Source organism: Chinchilla lanigera, unplaced genomic scaffold (genome assembly GCF_000276665.1).
Source record: "Chinchilla lanigera isolate Chin_1 unplaced genomic scaffold, ChiLan1.0 scaffold00015, whole genome shotgun sequence".
NCBI classification, from domain to species: domain Eukaryota; kingdom Metazoa; phylum Chordata; class Mammalia; order Rodentia; family Chinchillidae; genus Chinchilla; species Chinchilla lanigera.
In genome coordinates this window covers 29,765,975-29,787,603 of record NW_004955416.1, presented here as the reverse complement: position 1 = coordinate 29,787,603, position 21,629 = coordinate 29,765,975, and the positions used below count along the sequence as shown (strand labels likewise).

The 21,629-nt window shown below is 39.0% G+C and overlaps 1 protein-coding gene across 1 annotated transcript in view; it reads left to right on the top strand.

Annotated features, from left to right (window-relative positions):
• Mtmr10 (myotubularin related protein 10) overlaps positions 1-21,629 on the top strand; it is a gene marked incomplete at its 5' end in the record, with an annotated part of 45,654 nt that overhangs the window by 16,098 nt on the left and 7,927 nt on the right. Inside the window, 8 exon segments of the mRNA XM_013512562.1 lie at positions 5,836-5,926; positions 10,482-10,671; positions 12,654-12,741; positions 12,827-12,915; positions 14,713-14,843; positions 15,910-15,979; positions 16,688-16,758; positions 20,892-21,061. Of these exon segments, the coding sequence (XP_013368016.1) occupies positions 5,836-5,926; positions 10,482-10,671; positions 12,654-12,741; positions 12,827-12,915; positions 14,713-14,843; positions 15,910-15,979; positions 16,688-16,758; positions 20,892-21,061 (900 nt within the window).

The window sequence follows — 21,629 nt, the reverse complement described above, 5'->3', positions numbered from 1 at the left end:
CTCTATAATTTTTTATCAACTCCTAAGATATTAGACTTTTCCATATCTATCAAATGTGGAAATTAGCATATCTTTTATATTAGGATCACTACCACCTAGTTTCTGTCCTGCAGGTTGGAATGTTGGAGATGTACTGTAATTGAGGTTGGTGAGGCTTTTAGTTAGTTCCACAGAACCTTACCAATAAGCTGAAAGCCACATTTAAGTTGCATGAGGATTAGGAAATACGTAGTTATAGGAAGGACCTCATAATTATTAGTGGTTTAAAGAAATCTTGATGAATTAATTTGAGTGATACTTGACAGGGGCAGCTCAAAGCTAGGAACTTTTAAATTGGCTTATTTCTCCCCTGCCTTTCAGCATTTATTGCACACTTGTGAAGTGAAATTAAAGGACAAAATCTCGACTTCATTTATTCTAGGTTTTGGCTTTATTAGGAGAGTGAAGCTGGTAGACCTAATGCCCCTCTGTTCTAGTCTGAGATAGCAATGTAGGAAGTATAATAGAATTTCTAGAGGAAGGCCTCCTCCTGTACACTGGAAATACAGTATGTTGTATTCGTGGCCTCAGAACTTGGGTTCTCCCAGAACTGAAGCAGTCTTTGTACCACCAGAGGCACATTTGTTTTCCATCCTCAGTAGACTGCAGTAAAATTCCTGATGATACCAAACAAAGCTATCAAAAAGATCTTAAGGCAGCTGTCTTCATATACCTAAGTGAAGAGGTGCTAAATTTGTTTTTAAAACTAGAACCAATAGTTCCTTCACTTTCAAATACAGTCTGGATAACCACCTCTCAGTGTGCCACATAATTGAAAATTCAACTTGTTAACTTTAAGCTCCCTTTCAGCCATGCAGTTCTGTTGTTTGGGATTTTGGCATCTTACCTACGTGAAATACCTGTTCATATGTAGAATGGTCTTACAATTGATTAATTAGTACACTCCTATGTAAACAAATACTTAGCTAAGTTACTTTCTCAGACTGAAAAATATATTTGTAATTTCATTGACCAAAGCAGCAAGAACTTACATACAAACTTCAAGATATATGGCATCTCAAGAATAGGGACACCTCAGAACTCGTGAGACTGAGTTGAGAGAGAATATTTGTAGGAAAGAAATTGATACAGTGGGCCAATATTCTTTCCGAAAATTTAAATCTCTCCCGTTATTACCGTATTTATCAGACAACACTGAAAATGGAGATTATAATAATTTGACTTAGCTCTTGAGCCTTCTAGGATGCTCTGCAGTTATTTTTGACACGTTAGGCAGTGTGCCGAGTTCTGTAAGACAGAAAGAAAGATAAGGTACAGTTTCTTTCCCTAACGTGGGTAAGTCGAGTTGAGAAGATAAAACAGGAACAAATAAGCGTTAGGTAACAGCACAAAATAGTAGCATGAAAGGTGTCCTACACAAACATTTAGTGAACAAGTAAGTGCTGTCAGTTCGGGCATCCCTTGTGGGTGGTGCTGCTGGTGAATGACGAAGAATTGTCATTGAATTGTCCACACAGAGTAAGCGCTTCCATCTGATGCCCTTTCCCAAGACCACTTTTCTGACAAAAATTCTTTTGCTGGTGTCTTAAAATACAAAAAGCATGTTAGTGCAGGCCTGAGAGAAGCACTCCCTTTGTGTTTTGTACAGTCATGGGAGGAAATGAGAATATAACTACAGAGAAGTTTTTCTGTGATTTACATGTTTTCAAACACAGTGAAGCCATGTGACCAAAGATTAATGGCTTTGTGAGTTAAAAACAAAAATTGTAGCCTACTCTTTTAATTGCAGTGAAATTGTTCATCTAAAATTACATAGAAGTTGGTAAGTTACTGGTCATTCTTACCTCCTGGAAGCTTTGAATGCTACATTTTTTCTAGAAAATACTTCGATTTTATAAATTGTTTAAAGATGACCAGATGCATATTTAGAGTTCTCTGATGGGTAAACCGTTGATTAGAATTGAAATATTGAAAGCATTTCTGTTTTCTTTGAAATATGAATCCCAGAATAGTAAACTGGTTCACATTTTATTAACTGTTGCTTTAAAACCTGGCTGTTCAGTTGGTTTTTTCTCAATTGTGAATAAATTAGATTACTTTGTACAACTGTATCCACCACCATTCATCTTTATTATCTTTGGATTATCCTGGGAAAATAATGATATTTGGAGAAGATCTATGCAGAGAAAGAAGGAATTCAGTGGTACAGTTTTGGACATGTAACCTCATAGCAACTTTAAGCCATTACTTGAAGATTGCTCAAAACAGAGAGAGGCAAAAAAAGAAAAGAAAAATATTATTTTGAATGATTTATCCCTTTTTAAAATATGTTAACTAGGTGGGTGGATGGTAAGCAAGATATACGCCCTCTGTCTTCAGTTTATTCTCAAATTATTGGTTGTGAACCAGTTACTCAGGCACGCTTTCTGGAGGTAAATTCAGTTCATGTAATTAAAGAACACTTTGGCCTTTTCTTGGACTGTCATTTTTGCCTGGAGTCTGGTGCTCCTTGGTGGCTTTCCACAGAATACAGGAAACCAGTTTTCTGTTTACAGATGTGATAGAACTAGAGGTTTGAGTATCTCCTGAATTTGTGCTTCTCTAGTGCTGCACCTCTTGCTGGTCATAAAAGAGAACCCATCCACTGTGGGTACTAAAGGTTTTCTAAAATTTTTTATTGCCTGGAAAACACTTGCAGAACAGAATAATTTTGCATGGAAGTGAGACCTTTTTTTTTTTTTTTTTTAAGTCTTTCAGATTCTCTGAGAAAGCTAGGAATTTGGACGCAGGGTTCTAAAATAGCATGTTTGAAAAAGTGCAAAGAAAAAGACACTTGGCTTGCTTTCTCTTCTCAATGTTCCACAGTAACAGAACAAATGTCATTTAGATACACAGATCCGTCCATGCCCTTGTGTATGTACCAGAGATATCCCTAAATTAGGTTATATGAAAATAAACTGTGTACACTTGTCATTATACTGCTGAGCAGCAACAAATGTAGTTTGCATTGTTCTCCCCCTTCGCACTACCTTTAGAACATCAGCCATCGTGGACGTCATTAAATTGAGCTTCAGTGTAACATGTGAAATAGCTAATGTAAAAGCTGTTAGGCATATCTCATTTGTTTCATAAGTCAGTGTGAAACTGTGTGTTATTTTTAAGGAGTTTTTAGAGTCTTAGTTGGGTTTTGCTTTGTAGATAGGCTTTGTTTCTGTTTTGCTTTGTAGCTACAATAAGACATGTTCTATCATCAATTTTCTATGAATTTCTTCTGTGTAAACCAGGCCCGTTTCTTTCTGTGTAATTTGGGCCTGTGACTCTGAGTATTTGTCATTACCTGAGTATTACTTGGTAGAAGCATTTTCACTAATGTAGTAGGAACTAATTTTATCAAGTAGTAGTGTTTGTGCAGCCACTGATAGACTCTGTGCACCTTTGGGGAGCAACCGGAGGGGTGATAATGAAACTCAGGGCCAGGTCTAAAGGTCTTTAGTCTGTGCAGAAAGGAATTTCCTTTCTCCTCTAAATTTCTAACATGCTTGTCTCTTCTCTCAGTATTATATTTCATATTTCCCTTTTCTGATCTACTTTTTTCTCCTTTACACTTAAATAATTAATTTTTATTGTATTTGTTGTTGTTTTTATCTTGTTTAGTATCTGGCTTCCCCCACTAGAATGTAAGTTTAATGAGGACATAGATTTGTGTCTGTTTTGTTCACTTTATCCTCAGATCTTAAAGTGTAGTAAATGCTCAGTAAATATTTGTTGAATGAATGAGAAATTTGACATCTACCCAAAGGAAAGGAACTTAATGGTGCAAGTATAGTAAGGAACCACCTATGGACTAGTTTTTACCTACACTAATACTTATTATTTGAATACCTTGAAAGTACAGGCGCATAAGCAGTTAACCAATGACATATTATATATTAGAATTACCATTATTTGGAGACAGTAGAAGGGTTTTGAGAATTAATACTCTGAAATTGACTCAGTCTGTGATGGCTTGAGAAGAAGGTAGTGCTAAACAGACATGGTGATTTCCAAGAAAACATGATTGCACTGGGGGCGAAGGATGATTTCCTACAGGTGGAGAGTGATAGGAGGCTGGGGCCAAGTCAGACAGAATATGCATACATTTTCATTGACCACAGAATGAAAGGGAACATTGGGAAGGTAAGGTACATGCAGTGAGGAAGTTTTGTGAAGAATCAAGAATAAGGACATTTAATTTATTAAGGCAATGTCTGAGAACCACAGCTAATTATCAAGAAAGCAACATTATTAGCCCGAATTGTATATTTAGAAGAGAATTCCTAAGTGCTGTGGACTTCTGGAGTCCAGAGAAGCCCCAGAGGTGCCATATGGTGAGTATGGCTTAAGAATATGGCAGTGGCAGTTTAGCAAAATGAGACAGACCTGAAAAGTTCCAAAGGAATGGGAAGTGGTAGGAACTTTCTCAAGGTACAGATTTCAGGAGTTATGCTCCTAAAAGTGCTTTAAAGAAGGTGCTTGAACTGATTATGAAATAACTGCCTCCTAAATTTTGTAAGTGAACTGTTACAGAAAGCTAGTGGAAAAAAAAAAAAAGAAAACGCTAATGGGCCTTTGAGAAGTCAAGGTGTAAGTTTTAGAAAGGTTTTTGAGGGGTAGAGGGAATGTTACCACTAGTAAAGTCTGTGTCCCTGGTTGTATATTTTAATTTCTTAAGATAGAAAGTACTCGTTTTATATAAGAGTTTAAAAACTAGTGTTTGAGCAGCATGCTGACACACATTTAGTGTTAATGGAATTTGTATCAACTCACTCCAGACACCACAGTTGACATGGACCAACAATTTTCTTGCTTGCTCACTGTTGAAAGTATCTTAATTCTGGCTTAGTTTTTTACCTTCTGATACTTAATCTTTTTAAGTAGGTCATCTATTATTCTTCCCTAGTGTATGTCTTAAATTTCTTCCTTGTTCCTTGGCCATTTAAGGACTTCTCCTCCCATAATCTCGTCCAGGGCTTGTAAGCATAGAGCATCATCTTCCATTCTGCCCAACAGCTATTGAGAATGACAACCAGCTTCCACATGTACAGTTCCTCTGAAGGCCAAGCATGCATTAGGTATCAGTCCCTATAACAGCGTAGGTATTTTCATTTCACAGATGAGGAGAATGAGTCTGGAAAAGAGGAATTAACCTCACACAATTTAGCTATACATCTGATGCTCCATAGAGCCTGGGATTTAAGCCCTGATCCCTTTGATTGAGAAGAAGCTCACAACTCCGCCACAGGGCACAGTCTGAAACCATTTAACTTAAACATAGCTTTTTGCTGTACTTCTCAATACCACCCATGTATTTCTGGTACTTTTTGCAATTATGAGTCCTCTATTAAGATTAGATTTTTTTAATCTATGACTTCATTAAAACATTAAAATAGCATGTCTTACATTGAGCTTTTCTAATTCACCAAATTGAAACTTCATTCTTTTCTCTTTTTAAAAAAAAATATTGAGTAGATACATGGTCACTACCTTGCTTTAGAAAGTAGTTCTTTTGCTTTAAAGTTTCATTTATTGGAGTAAAATTACTTCCCAGTTAGAATTCAACTCAGCAAATACATGCTGAGTACTTCCATGTACTAACTGAAGATTTAACAGTGCCTTGGGGCACAGCAGTAAATGAGATATCTGGCCTAAGGAGCTCTTTCACGAGGTCAGCGTAAGACCATGTAAAATAGTATCTAAAGTCACTGCCCCAGGATGATGCCCCAGGTGATCGAGGCCTGACTGTACATTTCATTGAAGTGTGTTAAAATCAAATTCTAAATGTAGAATTTTTCCTAGGTATGCCTTGCAATAGCTCATTATTCCCAGCCAACAGACCTCCAGCTACTCTTTGCATTTGAATATGTTGGGAAAAAATACCACAATTCAGGTAAATATGAAAATACTAAATATTGTGACTAATTTTACATGTATAAATTTTCTTCTGTGTTTGTCAAAAGCCTCAAGTGTGTGAGCTTTAATGATTGCAGTTATTAGCTTCATAACTGTTAGGGAGGCAAGCACTACATACTAACAGAGCCAGTATTGTCAGATTATTTCTTGAAAAGTGACCGGGAAAGACCTATAAGCACCTGTAAACGCAGGCTTACAAGAGTGATGTTGAATATTTTACTGGCTTATATTTTATGATAAAGAATATGTCCCCTGCCCTTTTTAATTTGGGAGTTTTGGTCAAAATAATCTTAACTTGAAAGAAAACTGGTGGGAAACTAAAAAAATAATTGAAAAGCATAAACTTTTCTTGCAAGGTGTGATTTCATACAAAAACCAGAGGGTTAAAAACTTTTAGTTGAATTCATGAAGCGTGTCAAAACACTGACGTTCTAAATAAAATTAATGAAAGGCAGGTCAGCATTTGTCCAGTGGACGTATACATTCTAGGCAGTTTTGTGAAAGTAAAATAGTTTTGTCCACATGTATGTCATCATGACAGAACGAGGAAAATTCTAGAGTAATTTTATATCCAGAGTAATTTATCCAGAGTAATTTTAGTAGCCCATGGTTCAGAATTTATAAAAAGATGGAGAAGGTAAAGAGGACTTATCTCCTGTTAGCTCCCTGTATGTTAGTGTCCGCGCATCTGCTAGCTGACCGAAGCATGTGTGTTCTTTCACTGTTGGATGAAGAAAAATAAATCAGTGTGTGTTATAATGAAAGATCGATTCACCTCAGCGTTGTCTGGGGCCTTTACATTATTAATTGTACTAACATTTTATATTTTTCCTTAAAACGTATGGTAATAGTTTAAACCACTCGTATACAAAGTATATTATAGTATCACTACATTATAAATGCATTAAAATGTTATAGTACATAGTATCCACAGATGCATGTGGTATATTTTTATTATTTTAGACAATACTAACCAACCGTAGAGATGATATATAAGAATAATGCCTGAAGAACAGCTTTTATATTGTTCTATGTAGAAGTTGGATAACAAAAGTATTTGTAACTTCTCTTACCAAAATGTACATTAATTATAATTCAGGCTGAGTAACACAGTTATTTCTTTAAAGCTTGAAATTACCTTTGTCTAAAAATAAAGCATTAGTAATTCTGCACTTAGGTAAATGTTCCTTTGGGCCATCATGAGGCTACAGAATGGTGGTCATCCTGGTTACCTTCAGTAAGACCCTTGTGCAGAGCTATAGGAGAATAGCATAAATGAAAGTTTCAAGAGATGCAGGAAGCGTAGGAAACAGTCTTCCATTCCTGCTTCAAGTTTTTGGTGATATAGCCCAGTTCTTCAGGCTACTTTTTGCTGATGGAAATGATTTGGTCCCATGTACAGATCCATGACCTCTGCAGGAGTGTAATGAGCTGGACTCAGCAAATGCAGTTGGTAACTTATGCCTGCTTAAGTTACTTTTCGCCTTTTTCTCTACTCATTTCTTCTAGGCATCTCTGATGTATAATACTGTAAACAGCTTATTAACCTATAGCTGTTCCACCACTGAGTTTCCTATGAACCAGTTTTTCTTATTTCCTTGTTAATAAAATTTGATGATTCATTCTTAAAATATTTAGGAACTTTTTATATTATATCCTTCAGACTTTTCCTTCAGCACATAGTTCATAAACATAATACTGGCCAAAGTTTTGTTCAGTTTCTTCAAACATTCTTTAATATCCTCCCGTGCTATTACAGAGGCATAAACTCTGTATCTGTAAGATCAAAAGAAGCCTGAAATTTCCACACAGTCAGAATTCATTCATTTCTAAGAGATGATCAGTAACGCACTCCTGAACGTCTCAGTGACACCTGGATTTACTAGCTGGAATAAAGAAGTCCTTTATGCAGGCAGGCAGGTGACAAAGCTGTTGCCACAAAGAAGATGAGAAGTTCCTGTAGTTATCTAGGAGAAGAATCTTTTAGCTGGCCTTCAGCATTTTGAAGTTTTCTTTCCTATCCAGTATCACATGAGTAAAAGCCTTCTCTGAAAGCCTGCGCAGTTGTGCACATACTTCTGAATATCCTGACCTGAAGGAAAGTGTGCAGCACCCTCAGGCCTTGACACATGGCTCCACACAAATACCACGGAAAGCACCAGTGTAAACAACAGTGGCTCTGGTGCTGTTCTTTTAACACAAAGGAACCAACTGTAAGGACTGCTCATCAGTCAGATTACTACTAGGCGAATAACATCAAAAAGCAGATGCATATTTGTTAGAAAACTGCTAGTAGGGCTGGGGATCTAGCTCAGTGGCACAGCACCTGCCTGGCAGGCGCACAGTCCTGAGTTCAATTCCCGGTACCAAAAAAAAAAAACCAAAACTGCTAAGATGTCAGCTTATGCTTCTGAACAAAAAAATTGAAAACCTCAAGGAATTATCTGCAGGATCAGTGTCAGCAGCTCTACATCATGACAGACATGCTTATAAGTTTTGTGATGTAATCTCATTTAATGTCACTTCCCTTCAGAAAATGACATTTTCAGTGGACTTCGTTAATTTTCCCTTTTTTGAATAACAGACCTTGGCATTGGATTCTCCTTTAAATGCAGCTTATTAGCATTTTAATTATTAATGAGCTCTGTTAGAATCATTGGTTAATTCCAGTGCCACTTGAAAGATAAAATTCAGAAATCCTAACACTGTACATAAAACCCTTCATAATCTAGAACAGCACTCCCTTGTGATAGAAGTGTTCCCTCCATGCTGTCCAGCAAGGCAGCTACTAGCCACATGTGGAAATATGAAAGAACAGCACTTGAAATACGGTTAGCACAACTGAGAGACCTATTTTTATTTAATTTTCATTTTAGTTTATATTTAATAAGCACAACTGGCTGGATAGTTTACATTTTGGTCAACACAGGTCTCAAGTCTAGGCTGCATCTGACCTTCTAGCCTCTGTTCTGCCACTGCTTGGATCCCTAAAGTTGTAGCTATATTTAATTACTTCATGGTTTACAGTTGTGTCTTGTTTTCTAAAATGTTCTTCTCTACCCAGAATGCCTGCTTCTTCCTCACTAGCTACCTGGAAACTTTTGACACATTCTTTAAGACTGTTCACATGTGGACTGGTGATGAATCATTTGCGGGCCCACCCCTCCCACTTAGCAAAACTTTGAGCTTCCTCTTCTGTGTCCTCTTCACTCAGACACCTAGTGCACAGTGGTTATTGAATTTACTTGCTGTCTTGTTAGTGCTTTCAAAGTAGATAAAATTTTACTTTCTGCTCTCAGCTGTTAACACATCATATATTCTAAGTAAAGACCTGTCTTGTAGCAGGAGTTAATAAATGATTTGTGGAGTGGACATGGGACCGTTCATGGGACAACTAAGGGTTTTGCATGGCTACAGAGAATTGGAGTTGGGAATAATGGTAAATAAACACTTATGTGAAGGATCTTTAAGGTCAAGACCAATCATTTAGGTTTGCTTGATTCTTTTGGAAAATAAGCTGATTAAAAGGTTGGGGCAAGGGCTAACATGTTTTTCAGGGCAGCGTATCTTATGCTAAGTTGCTGGCAGGTTCAGGTGCGCCAGGACGCCTGGTCAGGGATGTTGGCATGGAAGTTTGCCACAGTTGCAGTCTCTGGCGACTGAGAGTGGGCCAGGAAGGACTATGCCATGTATCACCTTGGGACAGATCTGGCTGATTTGGAGGACAGCTTCTGTAGCCGCTTTGCAGCATCTCCCAGGCTGTGGCCATGCTCCCAGAGTGTGGTAGCTGTTCTCCTTTCTTGGGGAAGGCTTCTTGCTAAGGGACTCTGCTCTGGGCCCACTGTGCCAGAATTCCCCTACAGAGCCAGCACTCAAGCAGAGCACAAGCAGTGTTCGTGAACTTTCTCAAGGAAATCAAGAATTTTCTAATGAGCAGATAGATGAGAAGTTGGTATTGGAAAAATGAAAGATTCAGAGGGCTTGAGAACAGATAATTGTTGGATGCATTCATTTTTCCAGGCAAAATATGTAGAGAAAATAAACTGATGACTTGGATTTACCCGACAATTTGGCAGGGTTAGGAATAGTTTCCATAGAACAGTAGGGATGCAGGATGATTGGAAAATGAAGAGAAAACATTTCTAGGCTTTCTTCATTTATGGAACAGATCAATAAAACAAAGGAAGAAAAATGTGTGGCATAGTAGCTAGAGTAGACCCGCGAGATCAGATGTACTTTTGAAAATCAAGTCAACCTGCTTATTTATGTTTGAAGGCAGGTGAGGTGCAGAAGGACAGGAAATCAAAGGTATTTTCAAGGAGTGGGAAAAGAGCTAGGTAAGGACAAGCCTAGATGAGTTATTTTTAAATCAAAAGGATAATGCAATTGATTCATGGAGAGACTTGAAAGATGAGGCAGGGAGGGGCTGCCACATCAGAGCATGTGTGAGACAGAAGGTACAGAGAGGGCGGAGCTAATGCTGGCTGAAATGCGACTCCACACCGAAGCTAACCGTATTCCCTTCCCTACAGCGAACAAAATTAATGGAGTATCCCCAGAAGGTGGAGGAAGAGGAGGGGTTGGAGCTGGCGGCGGCGGCACCACCAGCCAGAAAACTCCACTGTTTGAAACTTACTCAGATTGGGACAGAGAAATCAAGAGGACAGGTGCTTCTGGGTGGAGAGTTTGTTCTATTAACGAGGGTTACATGATATCCACTTGGTGAGTCCAGTTTTAACAATGTTATTTATATCAAGAAGTGACTGCTGTCTGAAGAATAATCAAATTCTGCTACTGCTGATAACTGTCGTTAGGGTTAATAAAATATTTGTGATTACGCTTTAATGGATATTTTAAAGATGGGGTTTTAAAAATATAATTACAGTATCAGTATCCATTGAAGGAAGTTGACATAATTCCTTACCATCATCAGTAATGTAGTCGGTGTTCTTTTACATTTTATCTTGTAATTCTCATAAAGTTGGTGTGTTCAGATCAAGATCCTAGGATCCTAGGAAAGTTTTGTGTTGAATTTGCTTGATATGTCTCTTTAGGCTCTCTTCCCACCTTCATATACTTACATTTATTTACAGACAAAACCAGTTCATTTTTTTCTGTAGAATTTTCCACGCTCTAGGTATTGCTGGTTTTATGCCTGCAGTGTCCTGTAACATGTTCGTCGGCCTCCTATATTTCCTGTAAATATTCGTGAACTCTAGAGGCATGACTGAATCCAGGTTCAGTGTTTCTGGCCTCACCATCACTAGGTGGTGATGCCTGTGCCTCAGGGTACGTTGCATCCAGTCCGCAGCGGGCTCACTTGATGTGTCTCTTCCCCTCACCTTCACCTTTCCCTTGCAAGCTGGCTCATTTTGTCTCTCCGTGTGTCTCTGTCTCTCTGTCTCTCATGCTTATTACAGTGTTGATCAGTAGGCTTGGGTCTGTCACCCTGATGCATTTAGTACAAACTTCACTTTTTATATCGTGGTTTCAGCAGCCAAAAGTGGTTTTCACTGGGAGTGAGAATAGTTATCCAGATGTGTTATTTTATTAAGGATTGCTGTTTGTCCTGTCCTGTCATTTTTTTCTATCAGATTATCTCTCCAGCTTTTTATTAGCCTGAAATATGGTTCATATAAGAAAGGCAGTATAAATCTTTACATCTGCTCTTATATTACCAGTTTTCCAAATAGTGAGCAGGTTCCCTAAAGTTCTTCAAAAGTGACAGGGACTTTTTACATTTATCTGATAAAGTTTAGTACTGTTGAAGTTTTTAGAATGCTTTAAGATCTTTGAAGTCCTCATTCATTCATGTAGGCAGTCAGCATTTTATTAAGGAAAAAAGGAGGGGGCGCTACCCTGTTACTGCCATTTTTTTTTTTCCTTTCCTTTTGAGACAAGGTCTCACTATGCAATTCAGGATAGCCTTGAGCTCATTTTGTAGCCCAGGCTGGTCTCAAACTTGCAACGATCCTCCTGCCTTAGCTTCCTGAGTGCTGGATTATAGGTGTGCACCACCACCCCCAGCTCTACCAATTTATTCTGTGTTAGGAACTTCTGAGGGTACAGATCTGGGGGGGGTGGTCTGGAGCTTGTACCTTGTGTTTTCTGCTTCCCCTTGAGGTTGACATACATGGCCAGCATGCTGTGAGGTGTGTGTACTAAGAAGGCGGGACTGTGCCCAGCCCTGCCTGCCTTTGTCATGTACCAGGCTGAACAGAGAGCCGAGGGTGTGTTGAGCTTCATTGAGCGGATCAGTGTCCTGCAGCCAGACTGTGCCTAGCAGGGACGGGGCGGGTAGAAGGACATAGGAAGGGAGCTGAAGCTTTTCGGTAGAGTAATGGGGTTCTTCTTTGTTTTGCTTGTCTGGCGTATCTTTAGCCACAGCCTGTGAAGAAAACAAAAGTGGATGTGTTTTCTAGACACTGTGTATGTTTGATTAATAGTCATTCTGGAAAATATTTTTAAATTAAAAAAAATTCTCATGGTATAAATTTTAATTCTGTGATAAATGACCGTATCACACCTGTTGTAGACAGAGACAGCCAGGATCACTAGTGCCCTCATGGTGCCCGCCAGGGTGGCTGCCAGGTGAGGTGCGTGTTGAGTGCAGGTAAATGTATTTAGGTATAGATGGTGACTATAGAGTGTACTAGGCCTCCCTTGAGCAAAGACCTCTTAAGTATGATCTCTTCCCCCTCCAGCCTTCCAGAATACTTTGTAGTGCCAAGTTCTTTAGCAGACCAAGATCTGAAGATCTTTTCCCATTCTTTTGTTGGAAGAAGGATGCCAGTAAGTGATTACTGTTGGATGTGTTCATTGATGCCGATGTCCATGGTTTCTACCCAGGTAAGTAAGGATTCTGCCTCTCTCCTAGCTCTGGTGCTGGAGCCACTCAAATGGCAGCGCCCTTGTGCGAATGGCCCTCATCAAGGACGTGCTGCAGCAGAGGAAAATCGACCAGAGGTAACTGAGAAATGGTCTCACTTGAGATAGTTGTACTTGTCATAAGTACAGTAGGTCTACACTATGTAAGTCCTAGTAAATATAATTGATTATTTCGTTTATAAAATACTTGCAGACCTTATGTTGCTGACGTCTTGCAGTAACACTGCCTTTAACATGCTGTGAAAGTGCAGTAATGTCCAGTTGAAGCACTTCAGGAAATACCAGACTGGCCTTTCAGTTCAGTGTGTGCTTTTAAGGAGCCCCCACAAACACGTTTGGCCGCATCTGTAAAGTCCTCAGTAACCTGCACATCGCGGGGGTCGGAGGCCTTACTCGGTCGTGCTTGTCGTGGCAGACGCACTGGTGGTCACTCTCACATATGCTGTCTTGGTCCCCAGTGTCACTTCTGTCCACTGTCCTCCCCCATCTCCAGTCCTCATCAGATTTTGTCACTTCACTTTTTAGAAATTTTATAAGCCCGCATATTTCCAACCCAGCTTCACCTATGTGCATGTCCTGGGTGCCTCATTTCTTCCCTCTGTGTCCCAGCCTCCTGAGTGTTCCCTGGTCTTTTGCTTTCCTGACATTTTCCAGTGCTTTTCCCTCCTCTTGGGCTATTTTCTTCAGTGCTCCTTCCTTAGCACGCCGCCCCCCCCCCCACCGCCCACTCGGTCCGCATCCTTCGGAGTGCAGTCCAGAGTTGCCCTCCTTCAACTAAGCTGACCTGTGAGATCAGCACTCACAGCTGTGTATTCTCTAAAGCCCGCTAACTTCTCTTCACACTTGTTTCTGTTGGTGTGTGTGTCTGATGACTGCCTTTCTCTCTAGGCCGTAGGCCCTGTGCATTGCTGTGTCCATTTTGCGTACTGTCCACACAGTTAGCATCAGGAAGTGCCTAATATTTATAAACTGCTTATTGAGTAAATAAGGAAAGATGAGCCCATCTTTAAAAACAGGTCCAAAGAGCCTTAGAGATACCATCGTCCAGTTATGAGAGCAGCCAGATCTTAGGTTTTTTTTCCGCAGTGCTGTAACTAAGAAAGCAGCATTTGTTGAAGCAAGTAACTGCCATGGGATCTGTATATGCCCTTTTAGTTTTCCAGAAAACATGGTTGCAGTTCTCACAAGTCCCTGTTTTATCCTAATCGTATTAGATGGGTATTAATGTTATATTAATAACATTAGAATTAGCTATTTGGTCATATTCCATCTTTGTTCTCACTGGCATGTGCTGATTACATACTCAGGAATTTCGCCATTAGAAGGTACTGTACAACACTTTTGGGGGAGAATTAATTATAAAACCTTACAGCCAGTGGCCAATTAAATTATTTTATTAAACTAAGAATTATTTTAAATCAGTCCATTCTTCATAAACAGTGCAGATTTTCTTCGTTGTCTCACCTCATTGCCACACCTTTTCCCCTTGGCCTGTCTTCTGGCCTCTGGCTCTCAGCGCTTTCTTAGAGCCATACTTGTTTTCATCACAGGGCCTTTCTGGCAGCTGCCTGTCTGTTCAGAACATTTTCCCTCAGGTCCTTGTGTCACTCCATCATTCAGTGTGTCTTCAAAGAGAAGCCGCGCTGAGCTGGAGTAGCCTGCAGTGACTTGTTTGCATTGTCCTTCCCCGTAGCCCACTGTGTTCTCCTCCTTTGCTCTACACCCTCCCAGAATATAACCCCCATGAAGGCAGAGACCTAGCCTGTCTTCTTCGTCTCCCTGTCCCAGGCTCTTAGAATAATGCCTTAGCTTGCAGTGGGTGCTGACTATTAAAGAAATGAATTAATAGTGACTAAAGGATTTTGTTTCTATTAGGATTTGTAATGCAATAACTAAAAGTCATCCACAGAGAAGTGATGTTTACAAGTTGGATTTGGATAAGACTTTACCTAATATTCAAGAAATACAGGCGGCATTTGTAAAGCTTAAGCAACTATGTGTTAATGGTAACTTCATTTTTATTTTATATATATATATTTTTTTTTTTTTTGAAAGGGGGTGAAGAATTGTATATGACCCATCAGAAAAAGTGATACTCCTTAACAATACTGAAATTGGTATATTTAAGGAGAAACTCATTGAAATATTTGTTCAACTTCTATCATATGAGAAGGTCAGAACCTCTAGCAAATGAAGTTTCAGTTGCTTTTTGTTTTGGAGAGAAAGAAGTGAACCTGTTAAAATCTGCAAGTTATGAAAGATATAATAGTATCTGATAGTATTACCTAACAGAAAAACTAAGAGTTTTAATTCATAGGGGATACTTTTGGGATCGGTGACAGCATAGACCTGAAACAGAACTGTATTGTACCTGTAGCCTCAGAGCCTTGATCTGTGTATTTGATCGGGTTCTTAGGTGGCTGTGGTGTGCCATAGGAGAACGCCTTACATCTTTGGCATAAAGGTAGAGTTCCTGCCTCACCTGGCAGGAGAGGCGCTCCTACAGCAGGTCTTGGACAATGGGTGGTTGCCGGGAAGGAGAGCTCTGAGGGGCAGAAGCAGGGTGTCTGGAAAAACACAGTGTCTTGAATGTGCTCTTCACCCTGTGCCTCTCATTCCTAAGTGTGCAGCCCCCAGGGCCACGTGTGCAGAGAGCCGGCACGGGCAGCGGGGGGAGGGCAGGGCTTGCGGTGAGGAAGGTGTGGGGGAGCTCTGGGTGGCCCTTCATGCTAGTCGGGAGGGCTAGAATCAAGGGCCAGGAAGACTGGAAATCATAAGCTGTCAGGGACAGTGTTGGTGGAACTTCCTGAGGCTTCCCTGAAAGAGCCAGAGTGCCGAGAGGAGCACTGGGAAAGGCTTTATTTAGCTGTGTTGTAGAATCCTATCTTCTTAGCTGTTTACTCTGTATTACTAATGTGGAAGTGCACAATTCTTCCGTAAAGCCAACTTTTAAATACTAAAAACTGTGCTGTATCTTTTAACTGATATGGATCGTGTTAATTTAAGCTTAGTAGCCTCAAAATGTGTTTGCATGATATATACACGTATATATAGTTACCATTTATATTACAGAGCCTTTTGAAGAAACTGAAGAGAAATGGTTATCTTCACTGGAAAATACTCGGTGGTTAGAATATGTCAGGTTTGTCAACTTCTTTTTTTTCTTTTGAAATAATTCAAGACTCACATAATATAAAAAAAAATAGCACAGCCAGGTACTTTTCACCCAGCCTCCTTCTGTAGCAGCAGCTTAAGTAACTAGAATAGAGCGTCAAAACCAGAACATCAACACTGGTAAAGTCTGCACATTTTCTGAGTTTATACATGCACTTACGTGTGCAGGTGCTGAGCGCACATGTCGTTCTGTGCAGTTTTATCACATGGACAGCTTGTACCACATTGATGAATCAAGGTACCACTGTAATGCATTAAATAAAATAATTCTTAATTGATACGGAGTGTGTGCTTAATTCACAAATGTGTGCAAAGGCTAGCACTCAGGTGTTGTCTGACAGCTTTAGAGAGCCTGTACCACCTGTTCAGAACCTGTACCCTGGCAACCATGCAGTCTTCTCCATGTCTGTGATGTTGTCTTTCTACAGTTGTTATTATATAAGTCAGGCCCTTTCTTTTGATAAAGGGTTGATGAATTTACCTCTTGATACAAAAATCACAAAATGTCCTCTGTTGAAAAATCATATAAATACTAATGGCAGTCACAAAGATTGAAAATATAAATATGTACAGTGAAAAATGAGTTCTGTTTGATTTCAAGTATGGCACAGGCAGCAGGGGAGAAATGTATATGCGGTAGAAATTTCATTTTTTAACAGTATTTTTCTCTTTTCAGGGCATTCCTTAAACATTCAGCAGAAGTTGTGTACATGCTAGAAAGCAAACATCTATCAGTGGTCCTACAAGGTAATTAAAGTCATTCCCCAGAACACTTTGACTCCGCTACCAGCCAACCTTGGCTACTGGTTCCACATTCAAGTAAATTACATCAGTTTTAGCTATGTCTTTGTACTCCAGTGTTGTAAAATACACTACAGATTTTATACATCAGTAAATAATGGTGGAAAGATTGCAGGTAGAGTAGAAAGGAGTGCCATTTTCTACTGTTCATCAAATCCCTCCTACTTTATGGGCTAGGTTACATCATATCTTGGTTTAATACCCAGTATCAATTTTGGCAGGACGTCCTCTCTAATCTTGCTATCTTCCTCATTCGTACAAATTTGTTTTAGTGCAAAGGCTTTCTGACTCACAGTAGACTGACCGGAAGAAAAAGAGTCTGGTATCAGGAAATAGACTGAGTAACCAATAATGTGAATTTTGTCTAATATTTGATAGAAATAAACTCAATGTAAAAATCTTTAAGTTAAGTAAGAGGTAATTATGGATTAAGTAATTCTCTAGCTAATGGAATTTTTTAGTTTTCAGATAAAATGTAATAGACTGCAAAGTACCAAGTCACATTGCATAGTACAGTGTAACGAACCAGGATGCTACTTAAGTTGTAGAAGTATTTTTACCAACCTTCAAACCTTACTGACTTTAACAACGCAAAGATATTTAAAACCTTAGGGGAAAAAGGATAGTACAGTGGTACTTTGGTTCATGAACTTAATTTATTCTACAATTTTGGAAAAGATGGCCATGTTTGTGTTTGTATGGGAAAGATGGCTGCATCATGTTCATCACTCAATGCAGAGTTGCAAACAAAGGCAAAATTTTGCCAAGCACTTCTATTTGCGAACCAGATTGTCTGCAAATGGAAACATTGATGAGTCAAGGTACCACTGTAATGCATTAAATAAAATAATTCTTAATTGATACGGAGTGTGTGTTTAATTCACAAATGTGTGCAAAGGCTAGCACTCAGGTGTTTTCTAACCTCTCAGCCAATGCCTGTTCTCATCTTACTGGGAAGTCCTACTCAGCCTCAATCTCTCCATGCATTTGTGATATAAAAAGCCTCAGAAGTAAGGAGCCTGTTTTACTGACACTTACATTAACATTTATTGAAATATAATTTATATACTGTAAAATTCACCCACTTTTAATTCAGTAATTTTTAGTAAATGGACAAATCTAGTTTTAGAAATTTTTCATCGTTCCCAAAAGACTTCTCTGTCTTAGCTCTACACTGTCACTTACCTGCCTTCTGCCTATATAGATCTGCCTTTTCTGGATATTTTGTTTAAGTGGAATCACACAATATGTAGTCTTCTGTCCATGGTCCCTTTGGTACAGGCTTTTGAAGTTCATTCATGCAGCACATATCAGTAGTTTGTTCCTTTTTATTTCTAAATTCTATTCTGTCATTTGTAAATACATTTGTTTATTCATTTACATGTTAATGAACATTTGGGTGGTTCTCCTTTTGGCTTTTAGGAAGTATGCTGCTGTGAATATTCACATAAAAGTCTTTTGGGGGATATAAATTATATAGAAATTTATAGAAATGGAATTGCCAAGTTATAAGGTTTATTTATACCCAACTTTTTAAAAAAACTGCCAAACTGACAGACACAGTATTAAGTAACAAAATACTAGAAAAGTAATACAAAATTTTGAAATGTAAACCAGAAAGAGATCTTAGAGATATCTATTCCACTATTATTCCTATTACAAATAAAAGAATCAAGGGGCTTGGCCTGCTTAATGTCTCACAGCTAGAATATCAGAAACCTTCCAAAGTATTTTCTAACACATTTGGACCACATTTTCCTTCCCTTCAGCAGTGAGTGAGGATTCCAGTTTCAGTACATCTTTTCCAACACTCTTGTCTGTCTTTGGGATCATTCTCCAAGAGATGCTTTTTGTAGCTGTCATTTACACTTCCCTAATGCATTTCATTTTATTGCATTGTAAGAATTCTTTATGTATTATGGGAACAAATTTTTTCTATCTTCATGTGACTTGCCTATTTTTCTACTTGTTTGTGGCTTTTGTTGATTCTTTAACTCTTTTTGTGTGTGATAATTGGGGGTCAACCCAGGCTGTGTCACTCACTGAACTACATCCACACCCTCTTGTTTAGTTTTTGAGTTTAGGTCTTGCTAATTTGCCCAGGCTGGCCTCAAACTTGCAGTCCTCCTGCCTCAGCCTCCTAAGTAGCTAGAATTACAGACAGGCATCACTACACCTGGCTCTTCATTATCTTGATGCCTTTTACAACACTGAGTTTTCAGTTTTGATGCAGTACAGTTCAGCTGCTTTTTTCTGTAATGGATCATGTTTTTAATGCCATATCCAATAAGTGTTTGCCTAACTAAAGATCATAGAGATTTTCTTCCTATGTTTTGATGTGTATAACTTTTGTAGTATTAGTTTTCAACATTTAGATCTATGATCTATCTTGAATTAATTTTTGCATGTTAGGAGGTAAGTGTCTAAATGCATTTCTTTTACATGTAGATATTAAGTGGTTCCAGCACCATTTCTTGAAAAGAATGTCCTTTCTGTGATAAACTGCTTAGAAGCACAGCATAGTGGCACTGCCTGTAATCCCAGCACTCTGGGAGGCCACGGCAAGAGGATCGCAAGTTCGGCCCACCATGGGCAATTTAAGTGATTTAGCAACTCTATCTTAAAAAAAAAAAAAAAAGAAAAGAGGGCTGAGCATGTAGCTCAGTGCAAAGGCCCTGGTTTCCATCTCTAGTACTAGAAATAAATAGTAAGTAGCCTTGGCATTTTTGTCAAAAATCATAGACAATAAGTGGTAACGGTTTATTTTTGGTCACTATTTCATTGATCCTTCTGCCAGTTCATAAACCAAGTAACACGTTATCTTGAGCACTGTCGCTGTGTGGTGAGTTTTAGGATTGAGACATGTAACTATTCCACCTTGTTTTTAGAATTGTTTTGGCTATGCTGTTATGGGTCTTTCATGTCTATATAATTTTTAGGCTTAGCCAAGAAGAAAGTCTACATGGATTTTGGTGGGAATGTGTTAAATCCATAGATCATGAAATGAATGTGCCTCCATTTGTTTAGGTCTTACTTCATTTTGTCAGCAGTGTTTTCTGGTTTTTATTGTAGAAGTCTGGCATTTATTAAATCTCAAGTTTTTTATGTTACTGTGATTGTAGTTTTCTTAATTTCACCTTCAGGTTTACTGTGCACTGGTTGTTACTGTATATGGAATTCCCACAGTCTCATTAAACTCAGCTCTATTTTGTGGGCTCCTTAGGACATTTTATGTGAGGATCATGGTATCAGCAAATATACCTTTGCCCTCCCATTCTTGAAGGAAAAGCACTCAGCCTTCCGCCAATGAGAATGATGTTAATAGATTTTGTAGATATCTCTGATCAGGTTGAAGATGGTCCCTTCTGTTCCTGGTTTGCTGAGAGTTCTTAGGAGGAATGAATGTAGAATTGTCAGATGCTTTTTTGGTTTTTCATGAGATGGTCAGGTTGTTGTTGGCCTGTGCTTTATTAATATAGTATGGCTACTTGGTCAAGACAAACCTTGCCTTCGTGGGGTACATTCTTGGATTTCTGGATCATTTGTCTTATTAACACAGTATTTTGTTCATGGTTTGTACATCTATAATCATATAAAAGGTATCAGTTGACAGTTTTCTCACTCTTCCTCTGGCTTCATTATCAGAGTAATTTTGGCCTCATTGAAAAGCACAAGAGCTGTAAGAGACGGGGAAGAAAAGCTGACCACCTTTTCAGATAATAATGCGGAGAAGCCCCGTCTCTCCACTCACTTCTGAGCCGCTGTCCTGAGTCCTCAGTGGGAAGATGATATTATACTTGGGGTCTGTGACAAAAGAGTGGTAGGGCAGGGTCTGTCCAAAATGGGAGGGGGGAGCTGCGCCCATTTGGAAAATATCCATGTATAAGGCCATGCCTACTAAACAGTAATTTAGCTTATATAAAAGTGTGAAGTATTTCTAAGTTGGTGGGGTCTGGTTAAGTTTCCTTGTAGGGGCTGTCTTGAAGGTACCTAGATGCAGGATACTGAATTATCTAATTTACCTCGTGTTCCCTTCAAGGTGTTTCTTTGTCATAATTTTCTTTCCATTTTCTTCACAGAGGAGGAGGGAAGAGACTTGAGCTGTCTTGTAGCTTCTCTTGTTCAAATGATGCTGGATGCGTATTTCAGGACAATTACTGGATTCCAGAGTCTGATACAGAAGGAGTGGGTCATGGCGGGATATCAGTTCCTAGACAGATGCAACCATTTAAAGAGATCAGAGAAAGAGGTAATGAGTCTTACAAGTATACGAAAGATTACATTTGTGTCATTATGTAAAGAAATGAGGGGACTTTTTAAAAATACTGCCTTTATTACCTCTTAGTTTCCTTAGTCTAAGGCTGATTGTATTAGAATCCAGATTGTGGGGCTGGGGATTTAGCTCAGCGGCAAAAGCGCCTGCCTGGCAAGTGCAAGGTCGTGAGTTCAGTTCCTGGTACCAGAGAAAAACCAAAAAAAAAAAGAATCCAGATTGTACTTAGATTACCATAACTATGTAGGTGAAAGTTTTAAAGACTTACCAATCCAGTTTGCCTGAGTTAGAAACTGCCTGAAGAATTCTGCATTAATTCTTATGCAAAGCAGATAAACACCTTAGATGTTTTGAAATAGCACTTTTAAAATATCATATTTCCTTACTGGGACAATGGGTTCAGAACAGAGATTTTTTAGGGGGCTGTTTTTGCAATAGTCATGGTGCTGGTTTCTGCCTTGGACCCATTTTTCAGCCATGGAAGACTTTCCTGCCTCTTATGGGCCAGGCAGCCAGGCTGGTATTCACAGGAGGGTTTCCAGCC